The following is a 26787-nucleotide window of genomic DNA, read 5'->3' on the forward strand; positions in this document are numbered from 1 at the left end:
CCTTGGTGGCATGAGCTTGCACCTCTCCTCCACCTGTAGCGTCAGAGCCCGAGGGGTCATAGCTTAGAGCCAGACAAGTTCTAATCTAAACACTCACAGCTGCTTCGTTAAGAGACAGGCTAGATTCTTTTCCCTTGTTTTGAAGCCAGTCTGTTTTCCTTTTCTGTCTGGGTCTTGTTTATAAAGCTAATTTGGACCTTGTGAAAGTCACAGTATGACCCTTGCCAACGGAAAAATGTTCTTCCCCAAAAGAGCAAGGCAACGAGAGCCCGGCCCCGCGCCGTCCCGCCAGCGCGCCGCAGCACGGACGTACAAGCGTGAGTCCAGCCCCAGCGCTCTGCCCAGCCCTTCATCTTTCCACCGAGAAAGTGAGAACATTGGTTGTAGCTCCAGTGCCAATTGCAGCTCATGTTTCAAATTAGCTCCGGTTTGTTATTTTACACTTTAGGTAGGAGCCGCAGTGAACTGCTCACCAGTGACTGTATACAAGCCCCTCTAGGATGCCTTGGAAGAGCTCCTGATGAGTTCACCAATGTTTGCACATTAACCTCGGGAGGCGACAGCAGCCAGGGGGATATGAGAGCCGCACCGAGCCCTCCAGAGCATGACACAAAATGATGCAAGTGTGGGAGCTGAGAGAGAAGGGGTTGTGTGAGCCCAGAAAAATAATAAAACATTTAAATCCCTAATTGTTTTTCTTGCAGATTTATCCAAAACTGAGCTCTCCATAAGCCCGTGAGCTTGCAGAGCATTGTCAGTAAATTAGATCATGCACACAAGGCTGTGATTTTAAGCCAAAAAGCTCTAGCCATGAGTCGCTTAACAGCAACACTCCCCAGAAAAAAATGGCTCGAGATGAAACATGAGATATGTATTAATTATCAATGGTCTAATAGAAAATTTAATGAAGACAAGTATCTTCTTGCACTTTATCCACGATAACGATGATAGTACGTCAGCGAGATGCATACCTTACAAGGGGGCTGTGAATGTCAAGTCTGAAGCCATTATAGCAATTCACCACAATAATGGCTAGCCAATGTATGGGCTTGTAGCACTTAATCAAAGTAACGACATTCATCCACAATTATTTATGTTATGGTAACAAAGAGCTGCCAAATGCAAAACAAATGACATGAGGATTTGCAAGTGGATTCTTTCCCGTAAATTCTCCTTAGGTTATGCTTAAGAGCCCTCAGGATGGAAGACTGTATAAATTCAAAGTTATCAATGGTGTTGTTATTGTGACACATTTTACTGCCTATAAGCAATGCACGCTATGGCTGAAATGAGCTGCTTAGTTGGTATAATCTTATTGAGAGCATTGGGATTGGTCCTGMCATGCACCTGAGTGTGGTGCTCAGAATTTGGCAGAGAAAAGATAAAATTACAAGAAGATTTTTACTTGCATCTGCCCATGAAYCTGCCTGGAAACAAAGATCCGGTTGTACCAACACTTACACTTGCATTTTACTTAAAGTATATGAACAGTCCCTATTCACTTCAACGGGCTTTGAATTACAGCCGTTATAATTACTAGACATGATTCTCTGTTAAATGCAGTACTTTTCTTTTAGGGGCATTAACGTGGGTGTTTGTATAAAAACACTGTCAAAAACTAAGAACAGCAGTAAATATAGAATGGCAACATTCAGGTTCAAATGCAATGAACTAATTTATTTTTTTTTAACATACATTCAACTGCTTTTCACCACTCACAGATGTCACTGAAACAACTTGAATTAAAAAAATAGCCTAAGAACAATACACCGCACAGACCAGCTAATATTCACTGCTTTAAAAGCACCCCCCATTAAACTAAATAATAGCCAAATCTTACTGCAGTAAATGTGCCTTTATATCATTAAATACTAATTTAATAGAAATCTGAATGCCTAGTGAAAAACATCAAAATGTTTTAAATGAAGGATTGCCTTTTTTTTTCTTTTTGCCTTATATGAGTCTCCAAAGCAACATCTGAAAGAAGAAAATAACCATTTCATATTAGCCAGTCGTTTATCCACATGGGCCCAAATTGGTATATAAAAACTCATAGAAACTCTATAAAATACTTTTCCAGAGTGAATTATGCAAAGGTACCTGTTTATATATAGCAGATAGAAATCATGATGCTGGGAAATGCAATTCAGCTTAGCGACTGAGACCTTTTCCTACCTACTCCTGAAAGCCTAGAAGGTTTTGGAGCTGCTCCGGAGGAGGAAAGCATGGAGATGCTCCTCACCACAGGCTCTGCCCACCCTCGATGACCAGGTTGTGGCCTGTCATGTAATCGGAGGCTTCGGCAGCCAGGTAGACCACGGCAGCCTGCAGGTCCGTGGCCCGGGCCAGCCGTCCAGCAGGGATGTCCTGGAGCCAGCGCTGCACCAGTGGCCCCAGGTCCTTGGAGTGGATCAGCGGCGTATCTACGATCCCCCTAGGAAGAGCACACCTGATTTATTTTCTGCTAGTTCACATGCTTAGAGGAGTGATAATTACGAAAGAAAACACCCAAATAACTCAAAGGGAGAGCCCCAAGTTGGAGCTCCTCCATATCTGCTAAAAGGCACAGCTACAACCTTGGGAAGGATCTCCTTGCTCGTGGCCTTACACTGCTGCTGGACAGACTTACAGGTTTTCTCCTAAACTCAATACCCACRTATTGGATCCTTGGCACACAGAGGTGCCACTCCACTTTTAGGCTGATGATGTCCTATCCAATTTCCCTTTCCCTGAGGAAAGGGGCACATCACAGGACCGAGGGTGACTAGACCCGCTTCTGTGGCTGTGCCTGGGAACCTCTTCCTTCTCCCAGTTTCTTTTTCAGCGCTTCACAGTGCAATATTGCACGTCATGTTTGGGTATGACCGAGCTCTGGAAAGAGCCAAACTTCCCATGTGTCAAAAACACAGCGAAAACAAAAGCCAGCACCTTTCCCAGCCTTAGATCCCCATTTAAAATAAAACTAACAACAACAAAAAAAAGGGAAATACTTCTAAGCGCAAGTCCACATAATAAAAAAAAGCTTGAGAAATCACAAAACATTTACCTGTCTTACCGAATTTGCCTAAATGAGTGACTGCACCATTTATTAAAACTCTACTAAGTTCATTTTATTCAGGTGCCCTAAAAATGAGTGATGCTACCGAAAGAACAGTGTAGGACTAACATTTGGCTGGCTTTTATGACTTTAACCACAACTGATCTGTCATACTCCTCCCTAACAACATATTTGTATTTTGTGAAATGTATAATTTTTTGCAGCCCCTGAACAAATATATTTACATAACTGTGTCTAACGAGAAATTACATTTAACTTCTCAGAAATGACAATAACTAAAACCTGAACTGCCAATTCCACTTCATTAGTGTGGTAGAAATGCATTCCAAATGTTAATAAAAATTCCAACATGCTGATAAATTAGCGCTTCTAAGGAGCATGTGACACCTTGGTTAACATATTCAACCTCAATTATATTTCTCTTCAGCACCCTGTTATCTGGAACCTTTGCTGGCAATCAGAGGTGCTGTTTTTCAGCGGCCAATTTTCTAGATAATGTAGCTTATCAACACTGTGGGTAAACTTGCCAATGAAATCAGGCTGCACTGAACCACACACACGCTAATTGCATCTCTTTTTTATGCATATTTACAGACTGTCACTTCAAAGAAATCAGTGGCCCATTGAGGCAGCCAGTTAGCTGGAAGAATTGCCTCTTGCAAATGAAAATTAGCAAACAAGCTAGTGATAAATATGAAATGAACAAAGTATAAAAATACCCGTTTTGTTCTGAAACTTCATCGGCATCCCAATTTATACTTCCAAGGAAATCGTGGGTTTTTTTTGAGGCACACTGGATTCTGGGTATGCGATTTACCTTTTGTTTTAAATGATGTCTGAAATCTTCTTATGACTCTGGGACAAAGTGGAACTAATTCAGACTTTCCCCCAAACATTTTTGTTTCCACTAATCAGGTAGGATTTAAATATCAGCTTTATTTTTTTTATTTATTTATTTTTTTTTCAGTCGTCAGTGAAAAACAAAGCAGTTCAGGAGCGCTGAGTGACACAGCTTGCCTGCTCTCCAGCAGCACAGTGAAATCAAATGCTTTCTAGAACAGGTCTGCAGACAGTTCACTTATTTCCCCCAAACACAGTCTCTTGCTCTCTTCCTCACTCAATCAAACTCCTTGAAAACTGTTTTTTCATTTTTTTTTTTCTTTCCCAGAGACAAACGTGCTTTGAGCAGCAGAAGTGAAATATGTTGGACTACTCTTTCTTAAATGTCTTCCTCCACGCTTATAAAATCATTGGTAGAATCATTCTGACTTTATGCTGTCCAAGATCAGAAAATCCTGTGATCTTTTTACTTGGCATATATGCTTTATCCAAAGGGGAACATGGATTAGGAAATATGACACTTATTCTTCCAGCACAGCAAGTGCAAATAATATAGATTTTACTAAAAAGAGGCTTATTTTTCATCTATTTGAAAACCTGAATCTTGTTCTAATTGTCACCTATAAATTACAGGACAATATTCTTGGACAATATTCTTCAGGTGATAGAAATGTTGATGCCTAACAATAAATTTCCTCACAATTTTTTTGTTCTATAAAGGAGGGAAAAAATATAGCACAAAACTTAAAAGTTGCAAACACACATACTGATGGCACTATAAATATTAGGCATGTCATTGATACTACACATCTTCTGGGAAAGCTTCGGTGCCAAGTTGGGCAATTTAATGTTGTCGAACCCTTTTAGGCAGATTTTAGTTGGCTTCTAACCAGTTCCAGCAAAGACAACTGCCAATGCATTAATTCCCTACCTCATCTTGTATGCAGTGCTGAGCCTATCAGTACTTTCTGTTGCATGTCAATGTAATATCAAACTGCTGGTTCCTTAACATTAGATCTGAGCATCAATATTTCATTATTGATACACAGGACAATTTGAGGCATTAGGAAAAAAAAATACAGTTGCCTAAAACATTTCCACTTCGAGAGACACGTTAGGAAAAATATCACTTACCAGATACTTAACTGGAATTGTTACGTGCGCTCAATCCCCAAATGAGAGCAAAAAAAGATTCCATCTGTGCGTAACTTGATTTCTTTCAGATGAGTTATTAATTTGAATGAGTTAAGTACACTCCACTTAATCAGGAAGTGTTTAATCAAGAGATCCACTTAATTGGGACATCTCCCAAGGAATTAGATTTAAGTCCAAAGACACTCGCCAGCAACAACTGCTGCTTAATGGGGATAGCAGTGCTGCTTAATTGGGACACCTTCAGGTACACCCAGGTCCCTCAGGGAAGACTCCACTACCATTTTTACTTTACATGGTATCAGCAGTGGGACCATCTATGAGGGTGATGAGAAAGGTGGGCACCAAAAGTGTAATAAAACACAGCTGAGATTTGAGAGAAATCCGATTAAAGTGTCACGTCATTAATAACCAGGAGAACATTTTGCCCTCAAAAAAAAAAAACCTAAATGAAAATGGAGCTGTACTGGGGAAATGGCCCTACTACATGGCTTACCCAATTGGCAAGAGGAGCCCACAGGTTCGATTTCAGGAACACATTAAATCCTGCTAAGGGCTCTGCCGTAACATTTACTCATTCATAACTTTTATGCATTGCTCTGCATAAGTTTTATGCACTCATTAAAAAATTAAGTTGATAAAAAGTGACCAGATAGGAAGAGGGAAAAAAAGGCCAAAGGTTTGCATGGYGAAATGATGTGCGAGGCCAGGCTGGAGTATCTGCGGCTGAAGGGAGAAGCATGCAGAGAGGGCCATAAAGCATCAAAGCAATAGCGGGTGGGAAGGTCAAAGGACTTAAGGACGCATTTATGTATTTTATTTATCCAAGACCACTCTTGGGTACCACTATGCCCTATATCTACATCTGGGCATCCCATGAAGCCCCCCCACATCGCCTGCAGATGCCCCATGCCAGGATGAGCCTGTTCTGGAGACATGATGCAAGACTTCAAGGTCTTGGCAGGGTCCTGAGGATGGTCCAAACCTGCACTTCTTATTTTTTTAATTCAGAACGGGATTGAAATGCATGTTCACATCCCACGCAGGGTAAATATTTAATCAGTGCAAGGAAYTGACCGCGTTCACTTTCGGTGCAGCCACTGCCCAGTTCCTTGCTTTGAAACCCTACGTGGAGCTCCCGGCAGCCTCGGCCAAAGCTTTGAACTACTGGCAGGAAAAAGTTGCCTGGTTACCACCACCCTTCATTCCACATCCCAGCTGCATCAATCAGAAGCACCATAGAAAGAGCAGGTGCCCTTGAAAATGGCAAAATCCTTCATCCTCTCTGCGCCCTTTCAGGCTATTCCTCCACATGCAAAAAACCCACTCCCTCTGATAGGATTTGGGGCTCAGAGCTGGAGGTTAAGGAAGGCAAGGTTGWTTATAACACAGTATATTTTGGCTTGGAAAGTATTTTTCTATTTTTTTTTCTTCATATGTTAATTCACAAAATGTTACTTCATCAAATATATGTTTATAACTTATGCAGCACAATGAGTTTTGATGCTTCATTGCACATTTAAATCTTATTTACCCCCAAAATCAGTCATTTCTCACCTAAGTGCCTTCTAAACATGACTGCTGTGAATGCAGCACTCCTGCACCAATTCCCTTTASCAATGCCGGCTCCTAAAAGCAGGTGTAAAGTCCTGCTTGTGTGAACACTAGTGCTAAGCTCTTAGTGTTGACATGGAGAAAACCCTACCAAGAAGTAAGACAACTTTTAAAGACCCTATGGATCACACAGAGCAGAGGTGGAAGTCACTGCTATAATCAGCACTAAATAACCTCAAGGAATGAGGAAGTAGAGAGCAGAGCAAGAGGAAAACCAGGTACTGGCCATTGAGCTTGACGATTTTTTTATTATTACTATTCTACTTTGTGGATTAAAATGTGTAATTTTTTTTTCCTAATTTGCTGGGAATTGTATCTTCATTATTACAGCTTAGCTTCTGTGTTAGGATCCCGCTCTTCTTACTAGCTCTGACTGACTCCCATGGCCTGTGGGATTTGACCGCTTCAAACTAGTTCTCTTCACTTGGGCTTCCGACCCACAGTCTCACACGCTGTTAATTACCTAATAACATGTCCATGTGGTGCATGTGTGTGAGCCTGGGGGGGAGAAATGGTGCCTGTGGCCAAAAATTTGCCTCAAAAACTAATACCACTAAATAAAAAACACATTCTCCCCAAAATCAGGAAAATGTAATTTGTAACAAATACATATATGTATATTTACAAAATTACACCTGGTCTTCTGTGATTGTCAGAGCTGAACAGTATCTCAATTACAGTAGTAATGTGGCTTTTAAAGTGCCTGTATATTTGTCTCAAGTAGAAAGGGGAAAGAAGTATTGTCTATTAAGTGTCAAAAGCCTTTTCTTTAACCGTGGAAGGCTTGGACGGAATAAGGAAATATTTCATCTGGAAGAGTAATGCTAAAAACTACCCTTCAAGTTATTGGAAAACCTATTATCAAATGCTAAAAACTCTTTTTAAATCCCTGAGTATACACAGCAACAGAGCACACTCGGCTCTAAGTGTTTAAACCTTTGTTAAGGAAAAGACAACGTGAAAAGGGATGCAATCCACCTGCTCATTAGAAACTTTATTTTCCAAGATACTGCTCGTTTGAGCTTTTTACAACATTTTGCTTTCTTTGTACTTCCAAAACGAGCCTGTGCTTTACTTACGGGGAAATGCAGTTRACTCTTACTCCTCTGTCAATCCATTCGGTTCCTAATGTCTGTGTTAATTTTACAACCCCAGCTTTGGAAGTGTTGTAGGCGAGCTGCTTCTGGGGATGCGGAACTAGGGGGGAATGGAAACAGAAAATTATTTAGTCTCCACAAATGAGTACATGTCTGGGAGCTCAAGCACTATGTGGCCAGTTCCCTACATTAAGACAATATATTTGCCATTTACACCCATGCTTGGCAGAGAGCAACAAGAATTCAGCCACCTGCCACATCACAAAGTTCTAAATATGTGTTTTCCCAGCTAATATTTTTGCCCTATCAGCTGGGTGTCTGAAAAGAAAATTATGGAAAAAAAAAGAACATACAAATTAAAAAGCTCCAGTTTTGGGAAAAGTCTAAAATAATGCATTAAGCATACACAGGCAGGTATGTTTTTTATAAGATAAATAAATATGTATGCCTGCACAATATACGCAATAGTGTATAATATATGCACAATTATATATGATACGTATATWATAATGCTAATATTATCTAGTGTAATAGAATATAATATGCATGCATCACAGGTTTTATATAATATATTATATATAACTCCCTGGAACAAATTATTMTACTTAATTTTTAAATTAGCCACAGTCTGAAGCAAACACCTCACGTTATCTGCACAATGTTTGCATAGATGTGAGCAATTGTGTGTCCCCTGGATCCAGAGCACCCACCACAGCATCGCCAGTGCTCCAAGGTGTCACACATCAGTCGTGGAGCAAAGCAACCAGCGTCCTGATGGCAGCGCTGTCCCTGCAGCCTTCCCAGGAAGTTATTTGGGGACTTCTCCCCAGCGAGTGATGCTGTACCCAAAAGCACCTCAATCACTTGTGCAAGGCATAGTAGGCAAACCCCACCGCACATTGCTAAAAGACAGTGTACGACTGGAAATGGCAACTGGCATTAATTGCGTCTGAATTTCTGCAGTTGGGTCGGTCTACTTCACTACTATCCATGTTATCCTAGTGCTTCTATGTACTTTTACTAGGAGGTAATAAATGCAAAGCAATCAAGGTAGCCAAAAAACTCCAAGGAGTGATACACCATCCTGCAAGCATCTCAGAGCAGGCTAGCACCTCTGCCTTGAATTTGGAAACCTGTGAGTCCATGCAAAGGGCATTTGGGTTTGAGACCACAATAAGTATTTCCTCTTCTTGGCATGTGCCAAGCAGGAGACCTTGTGCTTGCAGCAAAGGGAACGTTTCCCGGTGCGTCCTCCGCACTGCTTTTCCCTTCAGTACCTAAAGATCCTCATTCCTGCTGGGAAAGCTGCCTTGCCCTCGGCACGTGTCCGTCACCCCGCAGATGCGACGCTCCGCGTGGGCTCTGCAAGGTGAGGGCAASGCGGCTTCTTGATTAATTGCTCTGCATCAGCTCCACGTTATGGACAACTTTGGTAGTTAACCCTGCAACCTCCCCAAAGCAGTTCTTTGTTAAAATTTCCAAACATGTCCGTCTGTGATAAATTGTTCAGTATTTGCTAGAAGGATGAAAGTTTTGGCACCTTATTTGCCCTCCTAGCACAAGTAGGGGAAAGTGGCAAGACTTTGCCAGGCAGGTGCTCCAGCAACGTTTGCGGGAGTCCCTCCATACAAGTGTCTTAGTCTTCTTGGAAACAGCTAAGCAAAGTATTTCAGAAGGTGCAGTTTTGCCCTCCTGAGTTATCTGGCCACTCTTAACCGTAAAGACTCCAGAAGGAGCCAGAGGGTGTTGGGAAGCTCTGGGTTTGCAGAGTCCGTTGCTGTTGAGCACCCAGTGCTGCATCCTCCTCCCTGTCCTTCCAGCTGAGCACTGAAGGATGAAAAACGTAAACTCTTCAAACTTATAGAAAAAGCTTTGAATAAAGTCACATCCCCAGAAGCATTACAAAAACTACTGGAGTTTGCAAGGGTCCTGGAAGGGGAGTACACTCATTTCAATTACAAGGAGAGGATGGGAGGAGAGCAGATAAAAATGCTGCCAGCATCAGCTACATCATATATTAAACACCTGACACTGTTTTTGCCACCCTGTTCGGTGCATAAGGCTCCTAGCCTGACCTTGAAGCAGCCATGTCATGTTAATGAGAGCAGATATGGGAGACCAGAGCACTTACGGCTAAAGATATTCAGGGTGAAAATGAGAGACCCGAGTTACACCTGGACAAACCRCGCACAGCCGCAGCCGTCGCTTCTCCGCGCCGGTAGCGTGCCTGGAGTCGTTCCAGCCAAATATCAGAATCAAAATGCACATATGCAAAATATAGGCAGCTTATCTTCAATTAATTAAAGCTGATTTGGAGCAGCGTATCTGAGAAATCACAAACAAATCTCCCTCTCCTGCTAAGAGACTCCTCGTTTTCCTGCCTCTCGCAGGAAGGACTCAACCTACCAAAGGGAAAAGAAAAATATCCCCTAACTATTTCTAGAAACATTTCATACTATGCCAGTTGGCCAACATACTTAAATAACCAACCAACCAACATATTTATTTAACATTCAGCAGATGGACATGATATGAACATCGTGGTTTGCAGTTATAGTTTTATAACTACTAGAGTTTCCCCATGCCAAGATGGAAACAGGTTCAGGAGGTAAATGCATCCCTGCCTCGGCTCCCGGCTGGACCAAACCCGTGGGAGCTGCTGATGCTGATGCTCCAGTGCTCCTGGGGATGCCTATGCCAGGATCACCGGAATGGAACATCCCGCTGGGATGCAGCGCGAGCTGCGTCCAAAGCTCCCATCCCGCACAGCCAGCACCGATGCCCCTCTRGCAGTAGCATTCCCAGCCAGCAGCCTCCCCACTGGGGAAAATTTCCAGTGCTCTGTAGCTCTTTTTCCAGCTTTGAATACCTCCCCGTAAATTCTGCTTTATTACCCCGACACGGGCTGCAGCAGAGCCCTGCTGTGCACAGCACAGCACCAGGAATGGGCAAATTTAATGCAATACATACTTCCTTCAAATTACTTGTTTTTGGGGTGTTTTGTAACTCCGCAAAGCCGGGCAGAGGGATGGCGCCTGCCTTGAGCAGTAAGTAAAACAGCTGGTACAGACACTTGAAAAAGATTAACAACAACATTATAAATGATTCTTTTTTTTTTTTTTTTTTTTTGAAGAAACATTTAAAGTTACTGGGTAATAAACTGAGCAGAATGTCAGAGAATGTCAAACTGGGCACAGTAAAAATAAATGTTATTCCCAAGGAAAATAAAAGACCGCATATTTATGTAACATTCAGCAGATGGACATGATATTAATGCAGGGGTTTTCGGTTGTACTTTTATAGCTACTAGATTTTCTTGCCTAACTTGGCAACCTGAGGCACCATTTGATTTTTGGATTTGGACAATACTGCAACAGATGTCCAGACCAATAAAATAAATTCCTAAAGGGCTATGCTTAATTTGTGTAATTGATCAATTTTTGCTGCACGGGCCTCAGCTCACCAGCATGTAGCTGCCTTCCAGATTAGCTCAGCAGCAGGGATTTCACTCCATATGCTGCAATGGCTTATTGGCGCTTTGGACGGCGCTGCTGATTCAGCAGCCTTGCTGCAGGCACCTGTTGGCAGCGATGCTGCGAGGAAGCTGTGGGGCAGGACCGAAACATAAGTTTTTGGGCCACTTTTTGCCTGGCAAGGGCAGATTTTCCCATATTGCCCCAAATCAGGAGGGAGGGTGGAAGAACCTCGGCCAGGAGCTCGGTGCTTTGGAAAGGCCTCCGCCTCTTCTATAAAAAATAATAAGTGCTTTAAAACATCGAGGATGGATAAATGTTGAAAAATGATATCAATAAAAATTTTGTAGTACATTTCCTCTAATACAAAATGTCAGTGATTTACTCCTTCCCAATACAGGTTTAATTGATTCAAATGGCATCAGTAGTAATTAAAATATGGATTCTAAAGCACAACTGTTAGCTCTCATCACTCACCTATTAAACTTGCCATAGATGCTGTGTTAATTATCTTCCCATATCCTTGATTCAGCATAATGCGGCCTGCAGCCTGTGACAGAAATTAAAGGAAAGACCAGTGACCCTTTTTGTGATTGTGCTAATAATGACATGATAATAAATTAGTCTTCACTTTTCAGAAGAGTTTATGTGCGAACACGTTTTTTTCTAAGCACTTGATATAAAAACTTGGTATAAAAATGGCTGATGCAGGAAAAAATTTCATTGCCATTTCAGTCCTTCTTTGGATTTGGAAATRATTTTCAAAAAAATGCTAATGTTGGGAATGGCCCCCTAAAGATTTCTGCTTTTTAAGAAGCTTTGAGTATCCATTCTTTAAAACTCAGGCCAAACTTAAATGCCTGAGTTTGGGCAGTCAGTAATTACCAGTTACTTTTGAAAGTATTGATTAAAATCTGTAGCCTGTAAAGAGCCAACCTCTCCTTAACTCCACCAGAACTAGGATTTTCTTGCGATAACTAGAAACTGACTATTACTAAATCTTGGTAAATTCTCAGAAAATGGTTGAACTTCTAAAAAAGTAAGTTTCACACTTACTTGACAGCACAAAAATAATCCTCGCAAATTAACGTTAAAAGTTTGGTCCCATTCCTCTAGCGAAGTATCTTCGCTTGCAGAATTCATGTTGATTCCAGCATTGTTGCACGCGATGTGGATTGTGCCCCAGCGAGCTACGATGGTGTCCACAACCCTTTGCACCTCCTCGGGTTTGCTCACATCTGCTGCAAGGGCAATGCTTTTAATCCCTGCATTGAAACACAAGTGATTAATAGAGTATAGGAATTCAGAGAGAAAAGAAATCATGGACTATTTTATAATTCTTTAATGGTTCACACGTGTATATAATTCTTTATTGATTCACGTATATATACATATATACACATATATATATATGTTAATTTTTTTTTGTATGTCATCTTAATTTGTAGCTGCACAAACAGTAGCAAATTGTGTGTCTTATTCTAGCACATTTAGTTCATTTTTTTTAAAGTTACTAGCTGGTATGAGCTTCGCCTGTCAGAGGCTATCATAAAGCCAGCACCTGCAAGAGCAGTTTGGCAGTGCATGAGGACGAAGCTTTGAACACTGCACCATCTTCTGTCCATAGATTCAACTGCAGCTTCCCACTACGGAGTAATTCCAGTGGTCGGCTGGGCACTGAGGACCGTAGAGACCATCACAGGCATTGGTTCATCAGCCGAACAAAGGAAAAGATTCTTGCGCTTGCTCTAGTGCTGATGTGTCCGTACCAGCTCACACCATCAAAACTAGAGAAAAATCCCAATTTGTCCAAAATTCTATGGGTGAACTACCACATCTGCACAGCTTGTGGCAAAACGATGCTGGTCCGAGCATCCAAAAGGGAGTTACAGCTGCTAGAGAAAGCTCARCCCGGAGCACTGGGCTGGGGAAAGGCTGGCTCTCATGAGCAGGGCTCCRACAGGGGCTTCCCATTTTGTTGCTTTATTAACAAAGACGGAATTGATCAACAACTTAAAAATATATAATCTCTGAACAAGAAAGCTGTTTTTTCCAAGCAGAACTAGGTTTTTGAAGGCAAGGACATACCATGCTGCTCCAAGGGCCAAGGCTCTCTAATAAGAACACTGGTTGATTCTCTTCCTCCCACTCAGCTGCGTATTTTCACTTAACTAAATACTTAGGAGAACCTCTCCCAGACTCAAGCTTTTGAGATACAGGCTTCGAAAAATAAGAGGAAAGAAGCTTCMAGATGGAGAAGCTCCTCTTGATCTCCACTGCCTTCAGGACACAAGGTGCTGCTGGCCTGATCTCCTCATACCGGATTGGGGGACTAACTGTTCCTTCTGGCCTTCAGCCATATAGGGGCTTCCTTGCTTCCCACAGTGGYGATAAGGACAGAAAAACTTGTAAAAACGACTGCACATCTTACTGAAAACAGGCTTTCTTATTTTATCACAGGTTATGTTAAAAATACTTYGAAAGAATAAGAAAAGCCAGACAGTCCTGGTTGCTCCTCCTAATTGCTACCAAAACACGGAGACACAGGGAGTTGCTGCAATTTTTCTTACTCAATTTACAGACAAAATGGGTGCAAGAATGTAACTAATGGTAACTGAATGAAGCTCTTCACCTGCCCTCCAACTCTCACCCCATTTATGGCTTCATCTTACACAACAGTTCACAAAAACAAGACAAAAGGTGCAGGTATCTAGCAAAGAAGCAGTGAAGGCACTCTTGCTTCAAAACCAGAGCCCCACACTTGACCTTAATCAATTCAGCTGATATCCCTGCACTCTGAAAGAAATAAAAAAMCAAAAGTATATGGCCCCTCAGCCATATGCTAAAAAGAAATATAAACTTTGGAAAAATAGCTTTAAATTGCTAGCATGGTTCAGGAGTAACAAACCCAAGGCAATACCCTGCTGCTGCACATGGAAGGATGCTGTGCACCTTTTTGGCCTTCAAGGAAATTTTGCAATGCTCGTGGAAGCAGACTGGGATGAAAAGGAGGCAAGAGCTCAGGAGTTATGTGTGGGAAAGGAGCAAGAAGGGTCTGTCCTTCTGCAGCAGACACATGCATGCCCCCCTGACATGAAGCTCGCTCTCTGGACGTAGTTCTCTGAATGGTCTCTCAATATAAAATAATAAATAGACAAGAAGATGACAGGTGACATTGTGGACAAGGCATTTGCATAGTTTGCAGTGAAAATGCCACTTCAAATATCCCACCAGASTAATTCTCCCCTCAAGGTAAAGGCAAAAACTCCCCCTGAAGAGAGAGGGGAGTACGTAGTGAAAGACAACCCTTAGGTTTTTTTGGTTATGTTTCATCATTTTTGGTCTTCTGTCAGGATCTATTAGGAGCGGTTGAAAAAGGTATTATTCACTTAGGATTCTAAAAACAAAGACCCCTGTGGTCAAGGGAGWTACCCCCAAGCTGTCTCACAAAGATAAAGCTGAGATCACAGGGCTTCTGATCTTTAAAACTCATCATGAAATGATGGCACTATCTCAAAGGACAAGAAAGCACTCTGGTATAGGAAGCAAAGTGGGTTTAAGAAAGATACCTAAAATGTTTTGAAAAAAAGTATCAATATAGGAATAACCAGGAATACTGTATTTCCAACTTTAAGAAAGAGATCCACAACCCAAACAGGCAGKGTAGAAATCACAGCTACTTTGTAACTACTATAGATGGAAAAATTATTAAAACTACAGTGATTGCTTTAATTTACCTATGTGATTTTTTCCAGAGTAAAGGCAGTTGAGCCTTTTTATCAGAATGTATTTCCAACAGACTACATTGCTTCTTTGAAGACAAAATATTTCTTGGAAACATGTCGATTCCAACAAAAGTTTTCAAGAGAGGGCTTCCGAGGTCCAATCTAGTCATTCCAGTTACCTCTGAAGAGAAAGAGATTGAAAACCTGACCTTTTCCGATCCGTTTCAAAAAAATGGGCATTTAGATATAATTCCCTTTCACTAAAGCATTTCAAAGTTTGGGTTTAGTTCCAATGAGGAATGACAATAAATTTGAAACCTCAAAAAAAAGCTGTCATGAGATGGAGTAGATGTGCCCTGACCAGTTGCACTGGTCAGGCTGACAGAGAATATTTGACCTTGAAGGATAAGGATGTGAGAAGACTGAGAAGTGAGATTTTTCTTTCTTTCAGATTGCAATAATATTTGCAATGCCTCGTGACCCTTACGACTGCTTTTTGTAACACCCCGCTCCATCTCCTCAGGGTTGGCAGCCCACCAAAGAAGCGGAAATACAGGACATCCATTGAAGAATGGATGATCAAGCTCCTACTGAAAATGCCCTGGAGAAAAGTTAAGTTAGCTTTCTAATAGACTGCTGGCATCCATCGTCTCATGGCTCTTTCAAGTAGCCCATTTCTTTCTGAATAGCTCTACTTGATATGCAGGATCTAACTGTGAAAAATGTCCAAAAGGCAAGTTAACTTGTAGGGCACAGCTATTGTGTGCCAAGACCATATGGCTTCAGTGCATAAGAAAATGAAAAGCTTCAGGGAAAGAGGAACTGTATGACTCAAGAATTTGTAATAAGAGCTGAAGACTCTCTGTTCTTGGTCATTATTGGGGATCAGCCCAATAAGCACTGCTCTAACTAATTAGACCAGTACTAATTATAAAATGTCTCACAGCACTTACTGGAACTGGGATTGTATGGACTGGGATTTTTAAATTTTTGTTTTATATTTTTTCTGAGGAGGCTCAGGATGGTACCAAAACCAGAACTGAACCAGTTTCCAGCCTGGAAATCAATTGAGGCAACAGGAATAAGTGAGCAGGGGATGGCTTTGCTGGAGAACATGGCTTCAGGGGTGCAAACATACTTGAGTTCAGCAGGAAAGTCTGACATTGGCTTGGGCAGAATGGAAACTCCAGGTCTGAATCAGTAGATCACTACTCCTTTGGTCCCTTTCTGCAACCATGGTGGACACGAACACTGCTGTCTGCACCCAAATGGAAACTTGAATATTTCCTGAATAAAAACCTGTCTTTAGTGGCAATGAAGTGTTCTATAGAAGGGTTAGTTGTAATCTCACAAGAGGAATTATAAAATGAGTAACACTTCCTTTCTTTTCTCATTAAAATTATATTTCCAGTTTTCTTTTTTTCCCTTTACAGTTGCAATTTAGCATGACTCTTGGGGGAAATTCAATTTTATGTTACATTTTGTGTTTTTACTGCTAAAATCAAAATGTCTTGTAGAGGATTTTACTTCTTATCTGGGATTTTTGTAATATCTAGTAGTATTTTGTTCCTATATCTGATCTTACATGAATACTTGAAAGAGTGACAAGGCTTTGAAAAGTGACTTTCCCTACCTCAGTTTGGGAGTACAGTGTTTAAAYGTTACTGATTCCCAGAAAGGCTGACAAAGCATCCCCATGACACACTTGCTCCTTTATGATCTAGAGGAGGGACTGTCACTGGTTGTCCACCAGCAGCACCAGCACTGGCAGTAGCTCACCATGGTGAGTTGCCATGGTAAGAAGTCCCAAGTGCTCTGAGTGCTGCATAATCTTCTCTGAGGAACATCTCCTTTTCTCATAAATAAATAAACACACACACACACACACACACACACACACACACACATATAGAGGATGCATTTACAAGAGCTGGTCCTCTCCTGTCCCCATCAGTCGTGGCTCATTGCATGCTGTATTTCTTTTGGACAGTCCTTGCAAGAAGTTTTATTTAGATCAATTTGCCTCTCTGATTGAGTTCATATGCTACATAACACTAGCAGATGATGCACTATCAGTGACTCTTTGATGAGGCAACAGAGATATCAAAAGATGCTCTGTGACCATGGCATATATTTGCTATTTGGAAACTCTTTGCTCTGACTTATTCTYCATCAGGTCTTGTTGAAAGATAACTGCAGCAAGGAGAAAGGGTCAAGATTTGAGCTAGGAAATCAGCCAAATAGATACAAAATTCCTCACTTGTTCATGTACATCAGCGACCTGCAGATGAATGCAMCGCTTACCTTTAAGTTTCAGTTCAGATGCCACTGCTTCTGCCTTTGCAAGAAYCAGATCCACAACAGCTACTTTAGCACCGGCCTCTCCCAATGCATGTGCAAAGGCTCTTCCAATTCCTTGCCCTCCGCCTGTCACATAGGCCACCTTCCCATCCAACCGCAGTCGATCAAGGATGCGATATCTGTTATAACCCCAGAAGACATCATCCTTCACCACTTCTTTCTAAAAAAAAAAAAAAATACACATATATACAAACTAAGCTACAAATTTCAGTAACACAATACCTCTTAAAGTTTCTGCCTATGAAGAAGAGGAGATGGCATGCACAGGGAGCCATGTTGTCTTGACTCATTATTTAATGTAAAAGGCAAGATTAATTCAGGCTGAAAAGCATCCTCATCCCCCACCAATATTATTCTTAACAGTGACAAAGTGGAAGGCAATGGAGCAAAACAATTATGATTTTGGAAGAGTCACTGACTATTCCACTTCCATGAGAGTAAGGGAAGGTGCTACTGACCTAGCTTCCACTGACCACTTTGGGAGACCCACCAGGTACTTCCTCTCAAAATATAGCTAATAAAATCTTACAGATCCTGAATAATTTAGAAATAACCACCTTTTTCAGCCTGCAGGTCAAATTTTGCCCTGGGGTTCGGCTGGCTACGGAAAGACATGGAGGCTAAGAGCAAGCTTCCAAAGGCAGGATTTGGCTCGAGCTGAGTGCAATCAAAATATCCTCACAAGGCTGGTGCACAAATAAAGATATCAGCCAATAACTTAAACCAAGCTGTCATCTGATTAGCTGCCATACATCATTTCCCCCTGACTGGAATCAAAATGGAAAATACAAGATGTCTAGAATATTGGTTTCAAAATGCCAGGAATTAGCAGTGGGTACAACTTTGGGAGCGCTCAGAAAAACACTCAAAAAGTTTGGGTCTGGCTTTACAGACTTGGACTGTTAAAATTCCACATGGGAATTCCCTCTTGCTGGTGTATGCCCATTGCAAGGAATAGAGCTCCTATCAAAAAAGATAAAAGCAGCACCTTCACCAGGACAAGTGAAACCTAAAGCCTCAAGTAAATGAAGCCCATAGAAACCAAGCTATTGACTATTGCTTGCTGTAATAAGCAGGGTCTCCTGCTGTTTAAGAATTTGACTTTCACTGTTTAGGTAAGGGCAAAACGTACATTTTTTAAAAAATGAAGCTATCTAGAGGAGTTGGGTGCCTTTTCTGGCTAGTCTGTAACCCCATACTCTCCAACTCAACTTGGTTTTCCTCAACTGTGTGGTCTCTTCTACAGGGAGAGAAATAGTATATTATATACCTCTACTATAAAGCTGTCCAGAGCAAGCAAAAGAAGCATTCATGATAATGAAAGCATTTTTCCAGTGTTACACTGATAAGCAATTGCTGCAGTAACCTCTCTGAAATTAGTAATACTCTGCTCCCCAAGCATAGAAAGGTATCACAGGCTGACTTCAGACAAGAGCAGCATTACTTCAGAAACATCGTGTTGATTTGATGTAGATGGACCCAAGTTCTGTCTCCTTTACTACATTGGAATGGGAAGTCCTCGAGAGCACCAGGCAGAAACTCCAGCTAGGAGTGTGCCCAAAAGCTTTGCAAGGAATCTGTATTTATTAGCCTGGACTAGTGAGAATAATTTTGGTAGTCCTGAAATTGGTAAGTCCATGCTGCATCAGACCACATCGCATCAGCCAAGRTTTAGCAGACATTCTCAGAAAAGAAATACAGACCTTAGATCCAGTCACTATACCCAGAGGTGCAAGGCTCCTTCGAATGATGCTCAATCCACTTCCCACAGGTAAAATAACCTGGAAACATAATGCATACACACACAGGCTCTTCATATGATTTATTTACTTGGTGGCTCATCCAAATTCCACCACTGCTAAGTGGAGTCCTTCCTTAGAACGTGGTAGTTTTTCTCCCACTCCTATTTTTCAGCTGAAATTCCTTCCAACCCCAAAATGTCAGTCATCTATAGTTGCTCATATTCCTACTTTAAAATCGCTGCTCCCACTAATGCCCAAAAAAAAAAAAAAAAAAAAAAAATTCTCTCTCAGTTTTCTAAATATATGCCAGTTTCTAGAATTTCTGGTGCTTTGGGTTTCCACTGCCTGGTTAATCGCTGTCATGAAGATATTCTGGTCTCGTTCTTGGAGTTTAGCAAACAATAATAGTAACACTTCTATGTTCTTCAGCACGTGYTAGGACATTTTTCCTGCACCTGCCTGTGAATTCTACCTCCTGTTTATGATCCCATTACTACACTATAGTGAAAACCCAGTGTTGCGAATTTGACACCATTATCAACTAATTAAAATAACATGTGGAAAAGCATACTATTTTCATGCATTAAGTGCTTAGCAGTAGGATTCAGGTCACAGAAAGCTGCCATGAGTGTTTTCTTCTGCTGTTGCTGAAAGGTGTTTTTTAATTATATTTGTATTGATTATACATAGAATAAACACAGAATCATGGGAGGAACTGTGTGAGCTGCAGATGAACAATGTTCATTTTCCTATGAGGGATGAACCAAAAGTTACTGGACAGGATCCTTGCACCCCAATGCCTCAGAAAAATAGGGACCTTTTCTGAATCTAGCAAGTCATGCTTAGGGTAAGGGGAATTATACTCATGTTTTATTTCATTAGGTACCCTGGACAATAGCACCAACAACAGAAAAAATTTAAAGGGTACATTGCAAAATCCATTGGTACTTGGACTACCGCTGGCACCATAGCCAATCGCACTAACCTGCTGAACACGAGGATCTGAATTAATCACTGTATTTAATTTTCTGACAGCTAGTACATTTTCATCAGATATGTTCTCCAGGTAGACTTGTCCTTTTATGAGTGTATTCTCCACACAGATCACTCCATCCATTCTCAGCAAGTGGTTATCCATGACAAAGCTGTAGTAGTTAACAGAATTCCTTTGATCAGCATCAATAAAAATTATATCAAAGTGCTCATCCTCAGAAAGCAATGCCTGGAAAAAAAAAAAAAAATGATGTTGGCAAAATACTGATCATTTACCTGCAATTTGAATGTCTTGGCTGTTAAACCATTTCTTTTTCAAAAAGTCAAATCAGAAGAAACCCTGTTTTTTTCAAAGGTAAGTTTGCTAGAATTACTTAGTAGCTTGCTGTGCTTTAGAAAGAGTTCTTCAGCAATGATTGTGCCCAAATCCCAGAGCCTCTCAAAGAGGGACATGGATATAAAAGTGGATCATTCCCCCCRATTTGTGGTGGGAGACAGCAGAGAACCACCAAGGCAAGGAGAAGGACACACCATTGACTGTGAAAGAAGATATCTTTTTTGAAAAGAGTAATGATCAACAAATTTGGAGTGGTGATTGCTGCATGAACCTCTAGGAAATAGAGGCATAAAGCTGACCCTGGGAATTGCAAACTAGTGAGTCCTGCCTCAGTAGCAAGAGAATGGCTGAAATCCCAATTAATAATAGAATTATAAAGCACATAAAAGAACAGGTCACAATAGAGATAAAGCAGCATAGCTCCTGTGAAAGAAAATAATGTTTTTTAATCTAAAAAAATGCTTTGGATGGCTCAGCAACAGAGAGGATAAAAGAGAACTGGCTGCTATCATCTAATTGGATTTTCAGAAATGTGGCACACCTTCCCTCCAAGCAGGCTGCTGATGATAATGTATAAAAGTGTTGATGGATGACCAGATGGGAGCCTTTACAGCCTTCTCCTGTGGCAGTTAATGCACTCGCTGCCCAAGAGGCTGTTATGGAATATTTCAGATTCCATCTGGGACTATTTAACTGCATCTGTGTGTTTCAATGAAACAACGGTTCATCTACCTATCTGGGTGAGCATAAATGCTTTCAAGTCTTGGCATTTCGAGTGAGAAGAGAAACAATTACTTTTCCCAGAACTCACTGTTTCTACTACAACTTCTAACAACACTTCTTGCGTCCAGATTTCTCTTTTGTGTTTGGAGATGTTTCGCACAATGAGTGATGAGCGAGAGATGTATAAGAGAAAGCATCAATAACAAATGGCAGCAGAATATGAACAAAAATAATTTGTTTTCAGAAGGTTCATGCCTCCCAAAGAGATTTCAGAAGCTGTTCTGAAGCAGGGAACATGTCTTTAAGAGAAGGGGGGAGAGAGAAGTTCATATTCTGCTCTACTGTGAAAATAGGCGTCATAGTGGGCTTGCTAGTGGTTAGGAAATTAAGCATGCCTGAACGCTTGGACAAACATGCTTAACTACAGATGACAGCACACAAGCTCTACATTCATTAGTCTGCATTTAGGACATTTTTTGAGATGATGGTATAATGAAAGGAGACATTAAGGCCAAATCTATGCTGTCTTGCAATAAATGTAACAAAAACTGGGACACCTCTTTTCCTGAGATTCGTCTTTTCATTTCATGACCAGCAGGGAAATTTTATCCTGGCTCATTCTTGGGCTGCACTTGTGGAAGACAGCAGGAACATTTCTGCTACTGTGGAAGAGCATCTTACACCACATTGTTACTCAAGCAGTCCATCCAGTTCAGCTAGCTCCTGAAGGGACAGAACAGGGAAGCTAGGAGAAGCTTGTCAAGAAAAGGATATGAGAAGTCTCGTTCTCCAGAGCTAGGAGCCAAAGGTAATTCCAACTAATTACCAAGACTTATCACTACTTTCTGACTTATAACCTCCTTGGTGGAAGAGGTGAGAGGTAGATGTTCAGAAGCAGATGTGGCCATCTCTGAACATATGTTCCTACTACTCCATGATAGGTCTCCCTAATGAAAAAGAATCTCACTTTATGTACTGGCTTCATTAGGTCCATATGGGGTTGTGTAACTCTCTGGATATTAGCTGGACTTTTCAGTCCCCTCTGCAGACTGTCTACCTGTTGACAGATTCTCTGCTTCTTACCTATCTCCTGGTATAGATAAACCACCTGTTAATTAAATGACATTCAGCCCAGGACAGCACCTGTGTCGTGTGTTTTGCCTTTCCACCATGTGTGTGTGTAAGGCTGCTTTTTGGAAGGCATTTCTCTTCAGCCAATTTATCAAGTCCTCAACGGCCAGCCATGAAGGTCACTTGGGCGCCTTTCATTTCCTCTAAGTCAAGGGCTTTGAAGTATCCCACCCTGATTACTTTCCTTGTGTTTTGTAGAGTTTCATGAGACATTGACAGCTGCCGTGAGACTCCAGAGGTGGGATTCAGATGCCTGAATGGTCTATAGGGTCATTTTAAATACCATAAGGTATACCACCTGGCTTACACATGCAGCTCCATGGGTCCTATTTTATATCCACCAGCTGCATATAGAAACCTCACATACCTAAGGGCAGCTAAAACAGTACTAGACATCTATATAGAGAGGCCAGAATCACTCCCTTGCAACTCGTATTGGGGCCCTGCCATCATACAAGTTTTGCAGCGTTAGGATTGCTATTGCTTTGTGCGTGTTTAGTTGGAAACAGCATCCAACTGGTAAAAGAAAACCTGAAATTCCTTAAGACCAGTTTTTCCAGAAGTTGTTCTGCTGGTAACTCTAGTTACTGGTGATATCAGTGCAGTGATGGAGAGAACAGGCTAACGTAACTCACTGCTGTGCCTCATAAAATGGGCAAAAAGGGTGAGAGGAGGACTWGACCTTGTTCTTGGTGTGATGGAGCCGGCTGGACCTGACCCAAGCTGGAACCTCACAGCCTGGTCGCAGCAAAAATGCCTGGTCCTTTGCTAGGAGAGATGCGGAGCCCAAATGTCTCCAACTGTGAGGAAAACTGAGATCCAAAATAATCTGCCTGCAAAATATCCTGTTGAAACTAATTTCCTGAATGTTTACAATGCAATCCATGCTCCTTGCTACAGAGGCAGCATAGATGGTAACAGATGGCAACAAGAAGTGTCTTAATTCAGAGCAAACTTGGCTAAAATTAATACTTTTGCTTACAATGAGTCACTAACTTCCTTTTGGATTAAAAAACATAGCACTGTATTTTATAGAGGAGATGCACCAAAAAAGAGCTTGAGAAAGAGCACAGCAACACTGTTGCTGGCTGCACCAAAAGACCAAGGAGAGGACATCCTGAATAAAAACATGAATGAAGCTTCTGYCAAAGTACAAAGAAAAAGCTGAGTATAGTCCTCAGTAACAACGCTCTCTCAAAAGACACATACAAACTCAGCCAGAGAAGCTGACTGCCCTCTTGCTTTGAAATGGATCACACAGTCAGCATATTTGTAATAAAGATGTACTCAGAACTTACTGCCTTCCCTATGTCTTGTTCTTGACCTAAATGTAATAGCAATCCATCCTTAGGGTGCASAGAATACATGAAAAAGTACAGCTTCCTTTTAAACACCATTAGAATATTTTACTGTATGTGGACATACACTCTTGTTGCTCCTAAATGCTATTCTATAGAGTACAGTTTATATTCACCGGCAAAGCTAAATCTCTAGGGAAGCTAGAGAGGGAATGCAATTTCTAGTAATAACAGCTCACAACAGTGAATACTATCCACTTATCCCCACAATTTCCAGCTATTTTGGACTCCTTTCTGAATTAACCTTTCATATCAAAAGGAGCAATTCTGCACACTAGAGACTCCGACACAATTTCATGCATAATTTATTCACTCAGTTCAACATTAAACGCAGAGTCCTTGACTTTGTCAAGGTGGATTCTGTTGGCAGACTTCACAAGCAGCAAAACAGGAGAAATGAGATCTGCAACTCAACCTCTTCACCTAGTCTGTCTGCTAAAAGGAGCAAAAAAAAAGAAAAAAGAACCCCCCTACATACTTATACAATGCCCTGCAATCAGCTGAATCTGCTGCAAACATGGTGTTTTTTTTTCATGTAGCATTTTCAATTTTTAAATGGAAGGATCGGAATCTCGAATATGAATAATTTCCTGGCAGTTTGCATTCCCACTGAGCTCAATTCTGCATCCATTGTTAGACCAAAAGTCCACTGGGAATTAAAGGGAGGACTTTGTGCAAGATCAAGGCTACCAGCAGCAACGGAGGCTGAGCAAAGCCCGTTATTCAGGCAGAGCACAACTGAGAGGAGTTTGGACTTAAAGAGCTTCTTAGGAAATGATTTTAAACACTGTGGCCCAGCATGGATTTGAAAGGGAGCTAATTCCCATGGAAAGCCACTAGCTTAACCTCTGAAGGGTACASTGAACCCAAGGAAAGGGTGTGTTTCACAAGGTTATGTCAAAATCAGTGAAGTCATAGGGCAGAGAGGCATGTGCCAGAGTGTATGCGAACAACGGGCTTTGGYTGGGATGTGAGACCCAATCTAGCTTGGCAGCTCCCACTCTGCAGACTTGGGAGAAGCCCCATCCTGCAGCACCTGGCAGGTTGCTGCTGCACAAGGACAGTTTTACACCTGTGGACGTGACTCTCTCATGCAGCAGAAAGGGTCCTCTCTCGCCAAGCAGTGCTGTGGATTATACAACCCTTGATGCTTTGACGGATTCAGTGTGCCAAGGCTGCTCCCATGAGCTGCCACTGCTGCCAAGGCTTGACGAGAGGGGGCAGAAATCCTCCCCTGTTCCCCTCAGTTTGGAAGCAAAATTTGGGAAAACTGTGCAGCCATCTCCAAAGAGCAATACATTCAAAGAGTGCTTGTGAAATCCTGGGCAGCCTTCTCTGCCCTCTATTTATGCTAGTGGGACAGAAAAGAAACCCAGCACAGCAGATACTCTAGCTGGCATAGGCAGCCCTTGCCAGGGCTTCTTCCAGCTCTCCCTGCATCTTGTCACACTCTTCTGTATGCCAGGTAACAGCAAATGACTTCAAACAAGACTCACCAGAGAGGCCACCCAGACGTGCTCATAAGCAGCCATCCAAAGTCATTGCCTGTTATTGCAAGCATCCTTACAGCACTAACGACGATAACACTGCTATATTTGCTTAGTTTTAAGCATATAAATAGGCTCACTGACCTAGRAGCATTTAAGCGTTTGAGTGGAACACTGAGTTAAGCAGCTAGCTAGTGCCAAGCTTCCATGACCTCCAAAATGCATAGTGATGCGTATGTCGCATGGGCAGTCCCTGGGATAGATCTGCTGCCTCCTCCCAGTGACGTGGCGGGATGAACTTCTTTCATTACAGTGGACCTAAAACTTACTTCCCGGTCTCTCAGAATTTATCCTCTCCTCTTTGAGGGAAAAAAAAAAAAAAAGAAAATGATGCTGCGCTGTCCTATTGCACCTTTTTCACTTAAAGTCGTTGTGGATAAAGGCCAGGAGYCCACAGAGAACAAACCTGATTCTCCTCATGCCAATGACAAAATATGCAGCAGGCTTATCAGTGCAAGCTCCGAGGCCACTGCAAAATTTCTGTCATCCTTTTACAGGCAGGAGACTCTAGCTGTAAGGATCTCAACTGCCAAACATGAGCATCTCAACGCCTATCAGCTTCAGGAAACAATGAAACTCCAAAGAACCTGCTGAAGCAGGATCAGGATATGCCCTCGCTTTGCAGTCAGAGGATATAAAATCAATTGCAACATTCTGGTTTAAGGATTTTGTTTTCATGTCTTTGCTCCCTTCTTTAATCTCTACACAGCATGTACTTTGCCTGCCTCTAGATATTTTAATTCCGTCACAGTAAGTCAGTTGCACAGAATGGGCACTAGAGAGCAACAGCAATTCAATTAATTTCACACTCACTGCAGGGATCTGGGATTTTAAATGCTGCACATTGCAGGTGATCTGTAACATTTCACTTATTCATATACTTGCCAAAGCTCTTTGTTTCCTTCTTATCAAACTTGGAGGTCAGGAAAGCCAGAGGTCAGAAAGCTCCCGGCCATCTCATTTTAGAAGAAAATATGGTACCCATTAATGCAAATAAAGTTACAATCAAGCTCACACTGACACTTCCAGATTGAAAATGGAATCGGATCAAATTGGTTTGCATTAATAATAGAAGGGCTATGCATTTAATGAACTTATCATGGATATCATCTGTTAGAGTTCTGGACCTGCTGCAGCAGCATGGAGATCCATAAAGTGGAATTGAAAGTGCAACTTCTCCAGCTGCTGCCAGCTACAAGCTTGTCTCTTCCTTGGAACAAAGTCACTAGTTAGAACAAAACTAATCTGGCTAGTGCATTTGCACATCTGAAGCTCAGCGTATTACTTTGGAAGAGGGAAGCCTACAATCTAATTCCCTGTGGTGATTCCCATGGAGAAAMGAGTGAGAGGCTACCATTAAATGGCAAACTTTATGCATTCAATTGCAAGACTTTCCCAAATCTTATCAACAGTGGGAGCAAGCAATCCCTTGCAGGGACTTGCCCACAAGGGCATGGATACAGCCTTCCAATTTGCTGTATTTGGCATTAGAGGTCCTGACCCAGCCTCCACCCAACTTAACTGAAGCTCCTCCACTAAGTCTGTGACCCTGTATTTAGGGCTTTGGATTCCTCCTGTCAAAAAGCTTTAGTATTTTGGTCAGGAAGGAGCAAAACTATCTCGTGTGACAAAGCTC

At 41.7% G+C, this 26787-nt stretch overlaps 1 protein-coding gene across 1 annotated transcript in view; it reads right to left on the bottom strand.

Annotated features, from left to right (window-relative positions):
- Positions 1-2238: 2238 nt before the first annotated feature.
- Positions 2239-26787, bottom strand: part of LOC112958683 — a 32568-nt gene continuing 8019 nt past the window's right edge. The window contains exons 5-11 of the mRNA XM_026052602.1: positions 20048-20284; positions 19020-19101; positions 17264-17473; positions 12291-12499; positions 11712-11784; positions 7744-7861; positions 2239-2434 (exon numbers count right to left, since the gene is read on the bottom strand). Of these exons, the coding sequence (XP_025908387.1) occupies positions 2239-2434; positions 7744-7861; positions 11712-11784; positions 12291-12499; positions 17264-17473; positions 19020-19101; positions 20048-20284 (1125 nt within the window). The remainder of the gene's footprint in view (positions 2435-7743; positions 7862-11711; positions 11785-12290; positions 12500-17263; positions 17474-19019; positions 19102-20047; positions 20285-26787) is intronic.

This window comes from Nothoprocta perdicaria, unplaced genomic scaffold (genome assembly GCF_003342845.1).
Source record: "Nothoprocta perdicaria isolate Ctin4 unplaced genomic scaffold, notPer1 scaffold_9, whole genome shotgun sequence".
Classification (NCBI taxonomy): domain Eukaryota; kingdom Metazoa; phylum Chordata; class Aves; order Tinamiformes; family Tinamidae; genus Nothoprocta; species Nothoprocta perdicaria.